At 40.4% G+C, this 17284-nt stretch overlaps 1 protein-coding gene across 2 annotated transcripts; it reads right to left on the bottom strand.

The window, feature by feature from the left end:
• Positions 1–11983: 11983 nt before the first annotated feature.
• On the bottom strand, positions 11984–16108 carry aldoab (aldolase a, fructose-bisphosphate, b). 2 transcript variants are annotated; one of them, XM_034214699.1, is made up of 7 exons: positions 15970–16108; positions 14684–14800; positions 13748–14014; positions 13497–13657; positions 12876–13134; positions 12584–12783; positions 11984–12426 (listed from the first exon to the last, which is right to left on the bottom strand). In XM_034214699.1, the coding sequence occupies exons 2-7, from the start codon at positions 14793–14795 to the stop codon at positions 12334–12336; spliced, it is 1092 nt and encodes a 363-aa protein (XP_034070590.1). In that variant the 5' UTR covers positions 14796–14800; positions 15970–16108; the 3' UTR covers positions 11984–12333. The 2 variants fall into 2 exon arrangements, with proteins under 2 accessions (XP_034070590.1, XP_034070591.1); XM_034214700.1 differs by having other exon boundaries at positions 14684–14796; positions 15970–15987.
• Positions 16109–17284: the final 1176 nt, after the last annotated feature.

Consider the following 17284-nt stretch of genomic DNA (forward strand, 5'->3'; position numbering starts at 1 on the left):
ACCAATTATTCCAGAATGTGACTAGAATAGAGTCTAGAGAATGGACCCAGGCTTTGTCTTCAGCCATCAACTAAATAGGGGCGTGCTTTTTTTTTTTTTGAATCACCAGTATGTTACTCACCATTGAAGACAGTGTTGAGGGGGCAAGCAAAGTGTACTCAGCGGCAGATTGCATGGAAGCAGAAAGGCCTGGCTCAGACACCATGTCTCCAAAGGTTGACGGGGAACTTCCAACCAGTTCCATCACCTGTTTAGCTTGAGGGAATTTAAACACCATTAAAAATATGGATTACAGAAAAACAATATATGTAGTAAATCGGGTAATCATTAATAAGGGGAAAATGTGCAAGTCTAACCTGAGTCTGGCATGAGCACTTGATCAATAAGGTGGATGACAATGTCCTTCTTGAGCACCATCTTGATGCCATTGACTGTTAAACTCTCGCCATCACAGCCTTGAAATCAAAGTAACGCTTCTAAAAACATATATTTTAGAAAAGTAATGTTAGTCATGTCAAGTTATCAAGACTGCTGTGTTTCATCGAAACAGTGTACAGAGCAGAAAGGGGAACATTTGTCGCCACATTAACATACCGACTCCTCTATCAGTTTTTGCATACATAAAAAGTGTATCTTACAGTTCCTTTTGTGAGAGAATTACACACAAATCTGCAGAGTGTCACTAAAAAGTTTTACACAGGGACTGACATTCTGTATGAGGGTTTCACACCTGAGCTGCTGGGGGGAGGGCGTTGAAAAGGGGGTGAGTATGTTTTGGCTCTCTGGTGTGTTAAGAGTCACAGTCTTAAAGAAAAATCTGGTCAGAAAAAGTACTTAACTTTCTACCAGTTGTAAATTGTCTTACATATAAAAAAAGTAAGAGACTTACTGTTTCCTTTGTGAGAGAATTACACATAAATCTGCAGAGTGTCTGTAAAAAGTCTCAAAATCACAAACTGCAGACGCCTCAAGGAGAGACTTGAAAAGATCCATGCCGAGTGGGGGGAGAAGAAGAAGACTAATAACCAGCAGTTGACTGAAGCCAGGGACTTTTTTCTTTAAAGTAAAATAAAAATGGGAAACTACTATGCAAAACGCTCTGTATATATTGATCAGAATGTAGTCAATACCCTTTTAATAAGTGTGGTGATGAGGACGATTGAAAACAGAACGAGTAGTGACCCCTGTGTAAACAGAATGGCTGAAGTTTGTAAACTAGAAGACATTTTGGCTATCGTGCGTTCTGGCAGTACTATCCCCGGTCATTGGGAAACGATTGTAAACGAAACATTTAAAGTGGTCCTGGAATCTTCATTTTCCGAAACATTCTGTAACATTATCTCAGAAATGAAACAAACATCAAAAGTGTATCATGTGCTCTCAGTGTATGCTCTGTTTGTAGATGTAATGCATCTCTGTGCAGAAAGCAGCATACACATGAATATTCTGACTGAAGTGAAAAACTCCATCACGATATCTCCAGTCATATGGGGAATTCTAAGCTGGAGACGGTCCTGCGGATGTTGCAATCAGTATAACTATTTGATTTTTGGGTGTGAAAAATAAAAAAGTGTTTTTACATTTAAAAACTGTTGTCTTCATTATAGCAAGGGGGGAGCGTGTCTCATACATGTGTATTACAGTCCTTCTTTTTGTGTTTTTCAGTGTTTTTCTGTGTGTCTGTACACACAAAGCACAAATCATTTCAAACAAACCCTGAATCAAATTTAGAGAGGACCATTAAGAGTCAGATTCTTAATGAAATCTACGGACACAAAGTACTTCATTATCTACTTTTCAGCTTTTATACACAAAAGTGTATCTTTCAGTATATTTTTGAGAGAATTTAAGCATAAATCTGCCAAATGTTTCAAAAACAGCCTTGTTTCACTGAAATAGCCTCAAAATCACAAACTGCCATTAAGAGTCAGATGCTTTTACGGAATCTAATAAAACAGAGTATTTTCTACAGATGACTCCTCCCACTCAACGCAATAAGTACCATCCCATTCAGCAAATCATATAAAACTAAGGACCCCCACTAAGACGACCGTTGAAAGTAGCCATGAATCTGAGAAAAACCAAGTCTGATATAGCCTCCCCTTATTATCACCAGGATAACGGATATGGGCTTAATGACTGGATGTTACAAAGTAGGGGAGAGGATGTTCCCGAAGAAGAGCCCTCCTCTATATCATATCCATGTAAGGTCTTTAGGACAAAAGAGGACCACGATAACATGACATATGAAGAATATCTTTCTTTAAAAGATGGTATTATAGATAACCTTTATAGAAACAGTATATCTCATAGCACTCGCCAAGATCGCAAACGACAATTAGCAGAAAAGAAAAGAAAAAGTAAAGAAAAACGAAGAAAAATGAAAAGGAGAAGAAAAATGAAAAGCAAACGCAGAATGCGAATGAAAAGAAAAGGACGGAAAACCAAAAAGACAAAACGAAGGAAGGTGAAAAGAAAAAGGAACAAAGTGAAGAAATGTAATGGTGTTGTTGAGTCATTACCGGATCATAATAATCTTATAGATCATCTACCGCTAACCGACTGCTGCGAATGTGTTGAACAAATACCAAAAGCAATGGCAGAGCTTTGCTTCAATATAATGAGAGAAAAAGCACGATACTGTGGAATTGCCCAAATTGGTGACAGTGCCAGAACATGCATTAAAAGAATGTTGGAGGATTTCTATTCTAGTATCGGTTGTCATTACATCGAAGGATATGCCAAAACGTGTGACGACATAGACAAAGCTTTTGAAGACAATTATATGGTACCTGTCCTTACAGCTAAACAAATCCTACGCCAGGTATTCAACAGACCACAAGAAGCACAAGAAGCCCCAGAAAGGATTACATTCAGAGCTAATAACGGTGAAACCGAAGAAGAAGCAAAGCAGATTATAATCGTTGCGGGTGAAAGGATAGAGAATTTGCATGTGATGTTAATGCATTTATCTGATATAAAAAATGCATTTGTTTACTTCCAAGAGACCCCTAAACATCTACTTGGGCAATGTGAATTGAACGATAAACCGATCACTGTCAATGAAACGCGGAGAGAAGCAGCAGTGCAAATCGTTAAGTCTATTACCTTGTATGCACTACGGCATTAACTTGGTAAAATGTAATGTGTTTTTATGAAAGTGTGTTGAATGTTGTGTTTTCAATTAAACAACCATTACAAAATGAAAATGTTTTTTTTTTTTTTTGCTCTCATATATAGTAATAGTATTGTAAACGAAACATTTATAATAAATCTTCGACAGGCTGCCACACAGCCTGCAGTCCGTCACCCCGACCCTCAGTATGTGCACTAAAGAATGGGCAAAGATTACGGCTTTTTCGGTTTTCTAACCACCATTAGGCGTCTAAAAAGAGTTGGTTTTACTGAGGCACCATTTTTTGCACGTAATGGATGTCCTGTGGTGCTGGTCAGTCAGAGTTGAATAGACCTGCGTCAGGGGTTCACACCAAAAGCCATAAAGGAGTCTTTTGTCATTGATGAGCGAGGTCATCTCTCTCCTCCACTGGCCAATAAACTTTCACATTCTCCACTTTTTTATGATTTTGTTTAGCTCACGGACCCCAAACAAAAGTGCAAAGAATTGAATTAATCACAGGGAAATGAATAAAGGATTAATTTGCATTGATTTTTGCTCCACCACAAATGGAGTCATTTTCTTGACCATAAGGACCTGAGATGTGCACCAACCTGGTGACCAAATACAAGAAGCATCTGACCTATGTGCTGTCCAACAAGGGTTTCTCCACCAAGTACTAAGACATGTTTTGCAAGGGGATCAAATACTTATTTCCTCCACTATATTTGACTCTTCACTTGCTGTAACAAATATGCATTTCCTCTCTGTGGGACGAATAAGGGTATTCTGATAATTCCTCATACATACTCCTTTAAACCATTTTTTTAAAGTTAAGACATTCAATGGTAACCTTGTTAACAGAAGTGGCAATAACAGAGTGATATTGACTTTTAGTGATTTATTTATTATGCACTTTTTTCCTGCAGGTGTGGCTTGAGGAAGGAACACAGCGGCGGAGGAAAATGCCACAATGTCAATGGGGGTACATGAGCCAACCACCTTAGGTATAAAGGCAGGGTGGGGCTTCAGCAACACTCTCGTTTGCCCCGGGGCAAACTGAGTGCACGAAGGATGTACAGGCAATAAGGCTGTAAAACTCCTGAGCTCTGTGAAGTGTTTTCACTTATCTTTTTTATGTCTTGAGTATATTGTATGTTGCATTATTGGAGAAGCTTAGGACCCAGGGTTAGGTTTAGGATTTTCATTGCCTAAACAACGCTGTTGTGCATACAGTATGTCAATACAACTTGGTATGTTGAATTGAAACTTGTGTCCAACAGTATAATCAACCAGTGCTGCTATAAGCTGCCATCACGTCTCCCCCTGCCACGGAGCTTATAGCAGCACTGGTTGATTATACTGTTGGACACAAGTTTCAATTCAACATACCAAGTTGTATTGACATACTGTATGCACAACAGCGTTGTTTAGGCAATGAAAATCCTAAACCTAACCCTGGGTCCTAAGCTTCTCCAATAATGCAACATACAATATACTCAAGACATAAAAAAGATAAGTGAAAACACTTCACAGAGCTCAGGAGTTTTACAGCCTTATTGCCTGTACATCCTTCGTGCACTCAGTTTGCCCCGGGGCAAACGAGAGTGTTGCTGAAGCCCCACCCTGCCTTTATACCTAAGGTGGTTGGCTCATGTACCCCCATTGACATTGTGGCATTTTCCTCCGTCGCTGTGTTCCTTCCTCAAGCCACACCTGCAGGAAAAAAGTGCATAATAAATAAATCACTAAAAGTCAATATCACTCTGTTATTGCCACTTCTGTTAACAAGGTTACCATTGAATGTCTTAACTTTAAAAAAATGGTTTAAAGGAGTATGTATGAGGAATTATCAGAATACCCTTATTCGTCCCACAGAGAGGAAATGCATATTTGTTACAGCAAGTGAAGAGTCAAATATAGTGGAGGAAATAAGTATTTGATCCCCTTGCAAAACATGTCTTAGTACTTGGTGGAGAAACCCTTGTTGGACAGCACATAGGTCAGATGCTTCTTGTATTTGGTCACCAGGTTGGTGCACATCTCAGGTCCTTATGGTCAAGAAAATGACTCCATTTGTGGTGGAGCAAAAATCAATGCAAATTAATCCTTTATTCATTTCCCTGTGATTAATTCAATTCTTTGCACTTTTGTTTGGGGTCCGTGAGCTAAACAAAATCATAAAAAAGTGGAGAATGTGAAAGTTTATTGGCCAGTGGAGGAGAGAGATGACCTCGCTCATCAATGACAAAAGACTCCTTTATGGCTTTTGGTGTGAACCCCTGACGCAGGTCTATTCAACTCTGACTGACCAGCACCACAGGACATCCATTACGTGCAAAAAATGGTGCCTCAGTAAAACCAACTCTTTTTAGACGCCTAATGGTGGTTAGAAAACCGAAAAAAGCCGTAATCTTTGCCCATTCTTTAGTGCACATACTGAGGGTCGGGGTGACGGACTGCAGGCTGTGTGGCAGCCTGTCGAAGATTTATTATAAATGTTTCGTTTACAATACTATTACTATATATGAGAGCAAAAAAAAAAAAAACACATTTTCATTTTGTAATGGTTGTTTAATTGAAAACACAACATTCAACACACTTTCATAAAAACACATTACATTTTACCAAGTTAATGCCGTAGTGCATACAAGGTAATAGACTTAACGATTTGCACTGCTGCTTCTCTCCGCGTTTCATTGACAGTGATCGGTTTATCGTTCAATTCACATTGCCCAAGTAGATGTTTAGGGGTCTCTTGGAAGTAAACAAATGCATTTTTTATATCAGATAAATGCATTAACATCACATGCAAATTCTCTATCCTTTCACCCGCAACGATTATAATCTGCTTTGCTTCTTCTTCGGTTTCACCGTTATTAGCTCTGAATGTAATCCTTTCTGGGGCTTCTTGTGCTTCTTGTGGTCTGTTGAATACCTGGCGTAGGATTTGTTTAGCTGTAAGGACAGGTACCATATAATTGTCTTCAAAAGCTTTGTCTATGTCGTCACACGTTTTGGCATATCCTTCGATGTAATGACAACCGACACTAGAATAGAAATCCTCCAACATTCTTTTAATGCATGTTCTGGCACTGTCACCAATTTGGGCAATTCCACAGTATCGTGCTTTTTCTCTCATTATATTGAAGCAAAGCTCTGCCATTGCTTTTGGTATTTGTTCAACACATTCGCAGCAGTCGGTTAGCGGTAGATGATCTATAAGATTATTATGATCCGGTAATGACTCAACAACACCATTACATTTCTTCACTTTGTTCCTTTTTCTTTTCACCTTCCTTCGTTTTGTCTTTTTGGTTTTCCGTCCTTTTCTTTTCATTCGCATTCTGCGTTTGCTTTTCATTTTTCTTCTCCTTTTCATTTTTCTTCGTTTTTCTTTACTTTTTCTTTTCTTTTCTGCTAATTGTCGTTTGCGATCTTGGCGAGTGCTATGAGATATACTGTTTCTATAAAGGTTATCTATAATACCATCTTTTAAAGAAAGATATTCTTCATATGTCATGTTATCGTGGTCCTCTTTTGTCCTAAAGACCTTACATGGATATGATATAGAGGAGGGCTCTTCTTCGGGAACATCCTCTCCCCTACTTTGTAACATCCAGTCATTAAGCCCATATCCGTTATCCTGGTGATAATAAGGGGAGGCTATATCAGACTTGGTTTTTCTCAGATTCATGGCTACTTTCAACGGTCGTCTTAGTGGGGGTCCTTAGTTTTATATGATTTGCTGAATGGGATGGTACTTATTGCGTTGAGTGGGAGGAGTCATCTGTAGAAAATACTCTGTTTTATTAGATTCCGTAAAAGCATCTGACTCTTAATGGCAGTTTGTGATTTTGAGGCTATTTCAGTGAAACAAGGCTGTTTTTGAAACATTTGGCAGATTTATGCTTAAATTCTCTCAAAAATATACTGAAAGATACACTTTTGTGTATAAAAGCTGAAAAGTAGATAATGAAGTACTTTGTGTCTGTAGATTTCATTAAGAATCTGACTCTTAATGGTCCTCTCTAAATTTGATTCAGGGTTTGTTTGAAATGATTTGTGCTTTGTGTGTACAGACACACAGAAAAACACTGAAAAACACAAAAAGAAGGACTGTAATACACATGTATGAGACACGCTCCCCCCTTGCTATAATGAAGACAACAGTTTTTAAATGTAAAAACACTTTTTTATTTTTCACACCCAAAAATCAAATAGTTATACTGATTGCAACATCCGCAGGACCGCCTCCAGCTTAGAATTCCCCATATGACTGGAGATATCGTGATGGAGTTTTTCACTTCAGTCAGAATATTCATGTGTATGCTGCTTTCTGCACAGAGATGCATTACATCTACAAACAGAGCATACACTGAGAGCACATGATACACTTTTGATGTTTGTTTCATTTCTGAGATAATGTTACAGAATGTTTCGGAAAATGAAGATTCCAGGACCACTTTAAATGTTTCGTTTACAATCGTTTCCCAATGACCTGGAATAGTACTGCCAGAACGCACGATAGCCAAAATGTCTTCTAGTTTACAAACTTCAGCCATTCTGTTTACACAGGGGTCACTACTCGTTCTGTTTTCAATCGTCCTCATCACCACACTTATTAAAAGGGTATTGACTACATTCTGATCAATATATACAGAGCGTTTTGCATAGTAGTTTCCCATTTTTATTTTACTTTAAAGAAAAAAGTCCCTGGCTTCAGTCAACTGCTGGTTATTAGTCTTCTTCTTCTCCCCCCACTCGGCATGGATCTTTTCAAGTCTCTCCTTGAGGCGTCTGCAGTTTGTGATTTTGAGACTTTTTACAGACACTCTGCAGATTTATGTGTAATTCTCTCACAAAGGAAACAGTAAGTCTCTTACTTTTTTTATATGTAAGACAATTTACAACTGGTAGAAAGTTAAGTACTTTTTCTGACCAGATTTTTCTTTAAGACTGTGACTCTTAACACACCAGAGAGCCAAAACATACTCACCCGCTTTTCAACGCCCTCCCCCCAGCAGCTCAGGTGTGAAACCCTCATACAGAATGTCAGTCCCTGTGTAAAACTTTTTAGTGACACTCTGCAGATTTGTGTGTAATTCTCTCACAAAAGGAACTGTAAGATACACTTTTTATGTATGCAAAAACTGATAGAGGAGTCGGTATGTTAATGTGGCGACAAATGTTCCCCTTTCTGCTCTGTACACTGTTTCGATGAAACACAGCAGTCTTGATAACTTGACATGACTAACATTACTTTTCTAAAATATATGTTTTTAGAAGCGTTACTTTGATTTCAAGGCTGTGATGGCGAGAGTTTAACAGTCAATGGCATCAAGATGGTGCTCAAGAAGGACATTGTCATCCACCTTATTGATCAAGTGCTCATGCCAGACTCAGGTTAGACTTGCACATTTTCCCCTTATTAATGATTACCCGATTTACTACATATATTGTTTTTCTGTAATCCATATTTTTAATGGTGTTTAAATTCCCTCAAGCTAAACAGGTGATGGAACTGGTTGGAAGTTCCCCGTCAACCTTTGGAGACATGGTGTCTGAGCCAGGCCTTTCTGCTTCCATGCAATCTGCCGCTGAGTACACTTTGCTTGCCCCCTCAACACTGTCTTCAATGGTGAGTAACATACTGGTGATTCAAAAAAAAAAAAAGCACGCCCCTATTTAGTTGATGGCTGAAGACAAAGCCTGGGTCCATTCTCTAGACTCTATTCTAGTCACATTCTGGAATAATTGGTGATATTTAGATTTGTTTTGTATTTACCCCTCATGTCATTAGTCAATATGTGTAAATGTATGGAGCTTTAGGGAAACTATAGATTTATTGGCACACTGCAGAAGCTTTATGCCATGTAACAGCAAGTGTCCACTCCCCCCGAGAACATTCCTGGACTTCACCCAAAGGGAGTAGAGATGATTTGTTTTTGCATTAAGAACGACAGAGAACATTTCTCCAAAATGTCTAACTACTAATTATTGTCGTCTTTCTTGAAACTGACGTGCTTAAATTCTCTGAGAAAGTTACTGAAGGATACACTTTTGTGTATAAAAGCTGAAAAGTAGATAATGAAGTAGATTTCGTTAAGAATCTTTGACAGATGTATGCTTAAATTCTCTGAGAAAGTTACTGAAAGATACACTTTTGTGTATAAAAGCTGACAAAGTAGATAATGAAGTAGACTTTGTGTCCGTGTGAAACCCCATACAGAATGTCAGTCCCTGTGTTACAACTTTTTAGTGACACTCTGCAGATTTGTGTGTAATTCTCTCACAAAAGGAACTGTAAGATACACTTTTGTATGTATGCAAACGTCTTTCTTGAAACTGACGTGCTGACCGTTTTACAAAACAAGTTATGTTTTCTGCTTTTTCATCCTCTGAATTTAAATGTGTGTGTGTGTGTGTGTTCCCCCCTCCCCATCGCCCTACCATTTGCCTGCAGAGGATGTCGGGGGGTTTTATGACGTGTCCTAGCTTGTCTTCAGACTGTTTCACCAAACTTTTCACGGCAGAGAATAGCAGAGAGAGAGAGTTAGTGAGATTGACAGTACTTTTAAAAATATATGGTTGTATATTTCTTGTTATTTGCAAGTATTTGTAAGTTACAGTCAATACTGCGGTATACAGGGGCACAGGAAGTGGTTAGGTGGCGAGACCTTGCTCTTTAGAGCTGAGACATTACTTTTAAAATATATGGTTGTATATTTCATGTTATTTGCAAGTATTTGTAAGTTGCAGTCAATACTGCTGTATACAGGCGCACAGGAAGTGACTAGGTGGCAGGGACATTGATCCTATGCATATGTGATTCATTATAAAATTATTATTTTGTAAAACCGTAGGGGGCAGCATTTTATTTTCTCCTTGTTATTTGCAAGTATTTGTAAGTTACAGTCAATACTGCTGTATACAGGGGCACAGGAAGTGGTTAGGTGGCGGGACCTTGCTCTTTAGAGCTGAGACATTACTTTTAAAATATATGGTTGTATATTTCATGTTATTTGCAAGTATTTGTAAGTTGCAGTCAATACTGCTGTATACAGGCGCACAGGAAGTGACTAGGTGGCGGTGTCTCGCAGATTACACCCATATCAAGACGTCTCTTGGCCATTTCTCTCGACTTGAGAAAATATTGAAGAGTGAGAAAGACGAATGGCTCTTATTTATCTAACCCTAACGGATGAGGGGTGAGTGGTGGGGGATGTGTGTATGTGTGTGTGTGTGTGTGTGTGTGTGTGTGTGTGTGTGTGTGTTCCCACCATTTGCCTGCAGAGGATGTCGGGGGTTTTATGGTCCCCACACCTGTCTTGACTGTTCACCAAACTTTTCACGGCAGAGAATAGCAGAGAGAAAGAGTTAGTGAGATTGACAGTACTTTTAAAAATATATGGTTGTATATTTCTTGTTATTTGCAAGTATTTGTAAGTTACAGTCAATACTGCTGTATACAGGGGGCACAGGAAGTGGTTAGGTGGCGGGACCTTGCTCTTTAGAGCGGAGACATTACTTTTAAAATATATGGTTGTATATTTCATGTTATTTGCAAGTATTTGTAAGTTGCAGTCAATACTGCTGTATACAGGCGCACAGGAAGTGACTAGGTGGCAGGGACATTGATCCTATGCATATGTGATTCATTATAAAATTATTATTTTGTAAAACCGTAGGGGCAGCATTTTATTTTCTCCTGGTTGTTACATTTCATGTTATTTTGCCGGAAGCGGGGGCGACCGGTAGGGGCAGCATTTTTTTTTTTTATCATTTTCAAATTATTTTCACATTTTATTTTGAAAACCGGCAGGGGCAGCATTTTATTTTTCTCATGGTTGTTAAATGTCATGTTATTTTATTTTGAAAACCGGATGCGGGGGCGACCGGTAGGGGCAGCATTTTTATTTTTATCATTTTTAAAATATTTTTTAATTTTATTTTTGAAAAAACCGGAAGTGGTGGCGGGACTTCCGGTGGAAGGTGGCGGGGCCTATGGGGGGGCGGGACCCCCGGTGGAAGTGGGCGTGGTTTATGGAGGCGGGACTTCCGGCGGAAGAAGGCGGGACTTCCGGCGGAAGGGGGCGGGGCTTAGAGGTGTGACCTGTCACTTTCTATGCATACTAATGAGATTGAAGTGGTATGTGTATAACTACTAATGATAATTAAGAATACAGCTATGTTAACTGAGCTTTCTTATTACACTCATGGTTGTGCATAAAGTAGGCTACTGTGCCTTTGTATGCCGGGTCACAACCAAGCTTTTTTTTGGTAGTAGTATTGCTAGGAGCATGAACATATTTGGTTTGGAAGCATGTTAGTACATTTTAGCGTTAGCATGTTGAAATGTGTACAGTTAACATGAACTTGCAATTATAGCTCTTATTTCAGAAAAGCCACTACAAAGATCTTTTAATTTTCTGTTGATGTTGGTGGCCCCTTTGGAAAAAGTGATAGTGGTTTACCGGAATGAATTTCCCATGACAAACATTGTCATGGGAAATTCATTAAAGATCTTGATCTTTGTGTCAGCTACCTAAGAGATTAATTAAACCACGTTGCATTCCCACTAGGAGAGTCGTTTCTGAAATGTTGTTGCAACATAAACTTTGCATATAGGGTATTCGTTGATGAAATATCACATTAATTAGTGTAGCAACCTGCAGTTTTAAATTAAAGTGCTGTTGTCAGCCTGCAACCTGAAATGAAACGTCACATCTATTGCAATACATTTGCTGCCTGACCGCTTAAAAATGTTCAGGCTAACATTACATGCCCAAGTAGGCTCCAGCTTTGAACTGTTGTTTGCATGAAATAATGTTTAGCAAGGACTCAAAAAGGAAGTAAAGCAACAGGTTAGGGCAAATTCTTTATTCCATGGTACCAGTATTAATCATATACTGCACTTGGTGAATTCAAAAGAAATCGTACAAGTTGTGTAAAAACAATGTGGGAATCTTCACCTGACAACAGGTTTAAACGTTTTAAAAATAAAAGGAAAGGGAATGGAGGCAGAACATTTTTTACGAATTTCCTGGCTGCAGCAGTACCCAAATGGAAGGTCTTCTCCTTCGCTTTCTACCAATATCCTGTACGAGTGCTGGTCTTTAAAATAATTTTCACAATCGGTGACATGGCCTTTTTCATGGTGATGGTGGTACTAATAATGGGAAGAAGGCGAAGAGGGAAACGGTGAGTGTCCATGCTTAATAAGCGTGGTTGGCCACGAACAGGGAGTCTGCGCCGGCAGCACTGGCTCCAGAGGGAGCATATTTGCCCTGGCAGGCCAGGTTGTTAGCCTGTATGAGACAAAAAGCACAATATTACTTAATGCACAATACAGAAAGGGGTTGCTTGCAGTCCTTACAGTTCTATGAACACTCTACTGCGGCTTCTGTGTAACACAACACTTTTTTATAGACGTACAAACTTTTAAATAATATTATTCATACATACCAGAGCTCTCTTGATGAACTCCTCCTGGCATGCCTTTCCATTCTCCGTCTTGCCGCACCAAGCTTTGAGGGCAGAGGCCTGCAGGGCACGGCCGTATGAGAAGGTCACGGCCCAGGGCCTGTGCAGAGGGCACTGGTTCATGGCGTTCAGATTGACAGAGGCCTCCTCCTCACTCTGGCCACCAGACAGGAAGGTAATGCCTAAACAGGAAGAGCATGAGTGTTTAGCTGTGCTAGCAAAGTTGGCAAATGTGTGCAACTCAACAAGGCAGTATTGTGTGCATCCTGTTTACCAGTGACTGCAGGGGGCACAGTGCGACGCAGGGCAGTAACGGTGGCCATGGCGATCTCCTGGTTGGTGTATTTGTGTGAGCAGGAGTGTCCGGCGGTAACCATGTTGGGCTTGAGCAGTGTTCCCTCCAGGTAGACGTGGTGGTCGGACAGGGCCTTGTAGACGGCAGCCAGGACCTTCTCAGTGACGTACTGGCAGCGCTTCAGGTCATGGTCACCGTCGGGGAGGATCTCAGGCTCGATGATGGGGACGATGCCGTGCTGAGGATGGCAGAGACAAAAGGAGTCAAAAACGATTGTGTCAGCAACATGAGAGAAGGTTAACATTGGAATAAGAGATTATGATTTGAGTTTAAAAAAAGAGTAGATCCGAGACATATCATGCAGTGGAAACAGGGCATTAGAGACGACATGTTTCTGATCTGACTAATGCAGATTGTTTTTAATGATACAATTAGAGCATTTAATGCAGCTTTGGGGCCATTGTGAAATCCATCATAGCCACATAGACTTTTGAGAAGAATTTTTTTTTTCTACTGATAACTGAGAATGAAGCTTATAAAACCAACGTGGAACTTGTCCAGACCTTACACTGATTTCAACGTCTGTCTGTTGTGTCTTACCATCTGGCAGATGCTGGCATAACGGGCCAGGACATTGGCATTCTCAATGATGGCCAGCCTGGAAGGAGTGGTGGGGGTGATCTTCAGCACAGAGCGCCACTTGGCGAAGTCAGCACCATCCTTCTTGTACTGGGCGCAACGCTCATACAGTCCATCAAGACCTGCGAAAGAGGGAGGATAGAGCAGATAAGTTAGACAAAGGTGTCAAAAGACGTAAATACTCTTTGGTTGTTTATCGGTTCTTCGCTCACCCTGGGTGGTTGTCTCGCCGTTGGTTCCGGCCAGGGGGACAACACCTTTGTCGACCTTGATGCCCACCACCATGTCTCTCTCTTTGAGATACTGGGTGAAGGGCTTGCCGTCGTCGGTCTTCTGGTACATGGTCTCGTGGAAGAGGATCACGCCTCCAATGCAAGGCTTGATGCGTTCATCAGCGGTGAAGAGGAGCTGGCGGTACAGCCTCCTGTTCTCCTCGGTGTTCTCAGCATTGATGCTCTGGAAACGCTTGGCCACGCTTCCTGGAGGATGAGGAAAAATATGATGAATGAAGGCTTGATCCATCTGAGCACTTCACTACAGTTTGTTTGAGCACTTGCATTAGAAACGTTTTAATTCTAAGAAATGTCAAAGTCATAATCGAACCAGTTTTTCCCCATTCTTATTGACTTTTAAAGATCTCCTACAATGCTATTTTTAGGCATATATTATGGGTCTCAGATATATAAAAATATATAAAAAACATGGGGCTCAAATGCTTTTCTCTTGCAGGTTTACCACAAGGTGGGTGAGTACCTTTTTATATCCTGATTGTTTACACATACTCTCTCCAGTACAGCTTAGCTCTGAGTGTTAGCATACTTGCTAATGTAAAGAAAGACCATATTACTTCCAAAACACATCACGCATTGTTTCTGATAGCGACTTTTCTGATAGGGCCGTGAGCGTAAAGCCAGCCCACATTTCCGATATTACGTAATATCGGCAGAAAATCTGGATCAGCTCCGTTGTACCCCCGTTTTTAGAGATTTGGGTACGGAGGAAAAGAGAGAAGGTTTTGTTTGACACTTTGTGAGTTCCCTGACACATCGGGACACATATTTATGTATAAAATACATCAAAAAGGGAATTTGTGCATGATAGGAGACCTTTAAACAATAAAAAGTACATTCTCTTAAAAAATGATTTACCGGTAGACTCGTCTGCGGCGAGGATACCCTTGCCGGTAGCGACGATCTTGTGAGCAATGTCACTGAGCTCCTTCTTCTGCTCAGGAGTGAGGAAGGGGTATGCGTGAGGCATCCTGACTGAGAGAATTACAAAAAATGAGAAATTAAGAAAATATTAAAAGGCTGATAGGTCAGCGGGCTTCCACTAGGCAGATGTGCAAGGTGAAACGTTTAACGAAATGTCAAGCTGTGTAAACCAGACATTTGGGGTTGTGGTTATACTTGCAAATACATTGGAACCTGCTTCATGAAAGGAAGCAAAACTTTTGGTTGGCCATATGAAGGAAGCGGTGCAGTAAAGGCCTAACAACATGCTTTGATGTTTTCCTGTCTGTCTTCGGTGACTATAAAATTAGACATGCTGGTGCCCCGACCGTGAGACTGCAGTTGTTGCAGCTATAACTGCTCCAGTAACCCAAATACTTTATGAGCTGGGGCTAGGCACTATTCCCCAAGCACAATATGCAGCTGCAGAGGGGATCAGTATCAGAGAGCCCTCCTCTACCCCACCCATCACATACTGTATCTGACCACCCTTGAAAATGCGGGTGACCTATTCCATTTTCTAGCCTCTTATCCCTGACCTTTCTTTTCCCATTCCCTATCCCCCCCCCCTCTTCTATCCCACACCTCCTGTTCACCATCCCCCTCGCCTGTGCCTCCACTATCAATTGACTGGACTAAATATAAACACAGTGTACTTTATCAAGCACCATGGCTCAGCCAGAAGGCATTACATAAGAGAGAATCGTTCAGTTTCTCTACCCTATTTTCAGCAGGCATGTACTGTAAAGGAAGAACAATAAAAGACAGCCTGGAAAATTGAAACAGTTTTGAATAAGAGCTTAATAAGATTAGTGAGTCACTTCTGACCACAATGCAGTGGAAAGTTTTCATCAGATAAAGAGGGGCGTTGCAGCCACCAGTGATGCACGGAAAAAGACGAACTAAACTTCTCAGTATTGTGAAGTAAGGAGAATACTGAGTGTATTATTAATAACACTTCCCGTTTTTAGTGTCTCAGAAAAGCCACGACAAAGATCTTTTAATTTAGAGTTAGTTAAGAGGACATCACTGTGAGTTAAATGTGACTCGCATTTAGTATGTTTAGCCTTCATAGAAAAGGGAAAACGCCATGCACTTCATGCTTTATAAGAAATAAAAATCAACAGGTTGCACAAAAAGCCAATTAAAACATTGCATTTATCTCATATTTGTGTGAAACCTTCAGTTTAGTTTAGTTTTACCTTGGAGGTTAGGAGGAGATCTGAGAGAAGAGAAAAGAGGGAGAAGATCCGGCGTTCGTCTGCGACAACCCTCCACTCTGCTGGCCCTTGTATTTATCCTCTCATTGTGACCCCTCACATTTCAGCTGCCCGGCTATAAAAAGATCAGGACGCAACCAGAGATGGCTCGTGACATTCAGAGTGACTTGGGCTGGAGTAACATGGTGGTGAGCAGCCAGTCAAAGGGCAAAGAGTGTTTCGGTGAATGGCAAAGAAAGGGAGGGATGTATACAGGGATAAACAAGTAGAAATGTGGTAAAGTGTGCAGGTAGATGGGTAGGAAACAATAACCAGAACATTTGAGAGAGATTGCTTTACTTTAAAGTCTTAATTTCCTGAGTTATCCACAGGCAAAAGCATGCTTCTTCTTCCATGCTCAAATGGCACCCTGAGCATTGTAGTTTAAGGCATTGTTATTGTATGTAGCATTGATTATGGCATTCTGTATACAAATGTGCTGTTTCATCTGAGAAAAGCCTCCCAGCAGCCAGAGGCCATTACAAAGGGTATGTGGATGAAACACAAGATAACTTAAGTGCAGCACACATGCAGTCTCACACAGAGAGCATGTGACAACATTGCTAACCTGAATTTAGAAATCAGATCCAGACACGGCGACACAGTGCTCTGATCCTTGATCTTTCTCTGACCTTTCCCGATCACCCTTGCTCGACAGGAAAGGGTGAACTGGCAAGCTTGGCAAAGGTTGCACATAGTCAGGTTGCAGAGCACTTTATATCTGTTTTATTTTATCCCTTCAGATAGGTAGACACAGAGCACAAGTCACACATATAAAAGGATGCGAAATGTTGCACCATTAAAAAGGTCAACGTTTTTGGCTTTATCTTTGGTGGTCAGTGGCAGGAAGAGGTTCACTTCCTGAACCGGCTGTCAGCTAAAAGAGTAAACACGCAAAGCTATTTTAATAGAAATAGATAATCTGAGTTACATTTATCATGTGTCTGGCAGGTCGAGACTAAGTTATAGTGCATAACATATTGGTTTTAATGTCACAGTAGGCACCATGTACAATAATCTGTCTATTTTTAAATCCATATATGAACAGGTATATACATAGGCACTTATTAAACTGGAACACAGGCTTACAGGGACCAGACAGTGCAGAGGAAGTCATGCAAAAAGGAGAAATGGACATTCTTATTTTTGAGTTTGGTTTTTGAGAGTAAGCTTATGCAAACATTCACTGTTTGTGCATTGATCACAGTGAGGTTGGGCCATATAAGGAATTAAATGTGTCGAACGATGTGTGAAATGT

This window comes from Gymnodraco acuticeps, unplaced genomic scaffold (genome assembly GCF_902827175.1).
Source record: "Gymnodraco acuticeps unplaced genomic scaffold, fGymAcu1.1, whole genome shotgun sequence".
Taxonomy (NCBI): domain Eukaryota; kingdom Metazoa; phylum Chordata; class Actinopteri; order Perciformes; family Bathydraconidae; genus Gymnodraco; species Gymnodraco acuticeps.

Excerpts from the sequence above, each read along its gene's own strand:
- aldoab (XM_034214699.1), bottom strand. The coding sequence starts at position 14,795 with ATGCCTCACGCATACCCCTTCCTCACTCCTGAGCAGAAGAAGGAGCTC. Across the intron at positions 14,015-14,683 it reads CGCCGCAGACGAGTCTACCG|GAAGCGTGGCCAAGCGTTTC; the intron begins GTAAATCATTTT and ends CTCATCCTCCAG. Across the intron at positions 13,658-13,747 it reads CGGCGAGACAACCACCCAGG|GTCTTGATGGACTGTATGAG; the intron begins GTGAGCGAAGAA and ends CCTCTTTCGCAG.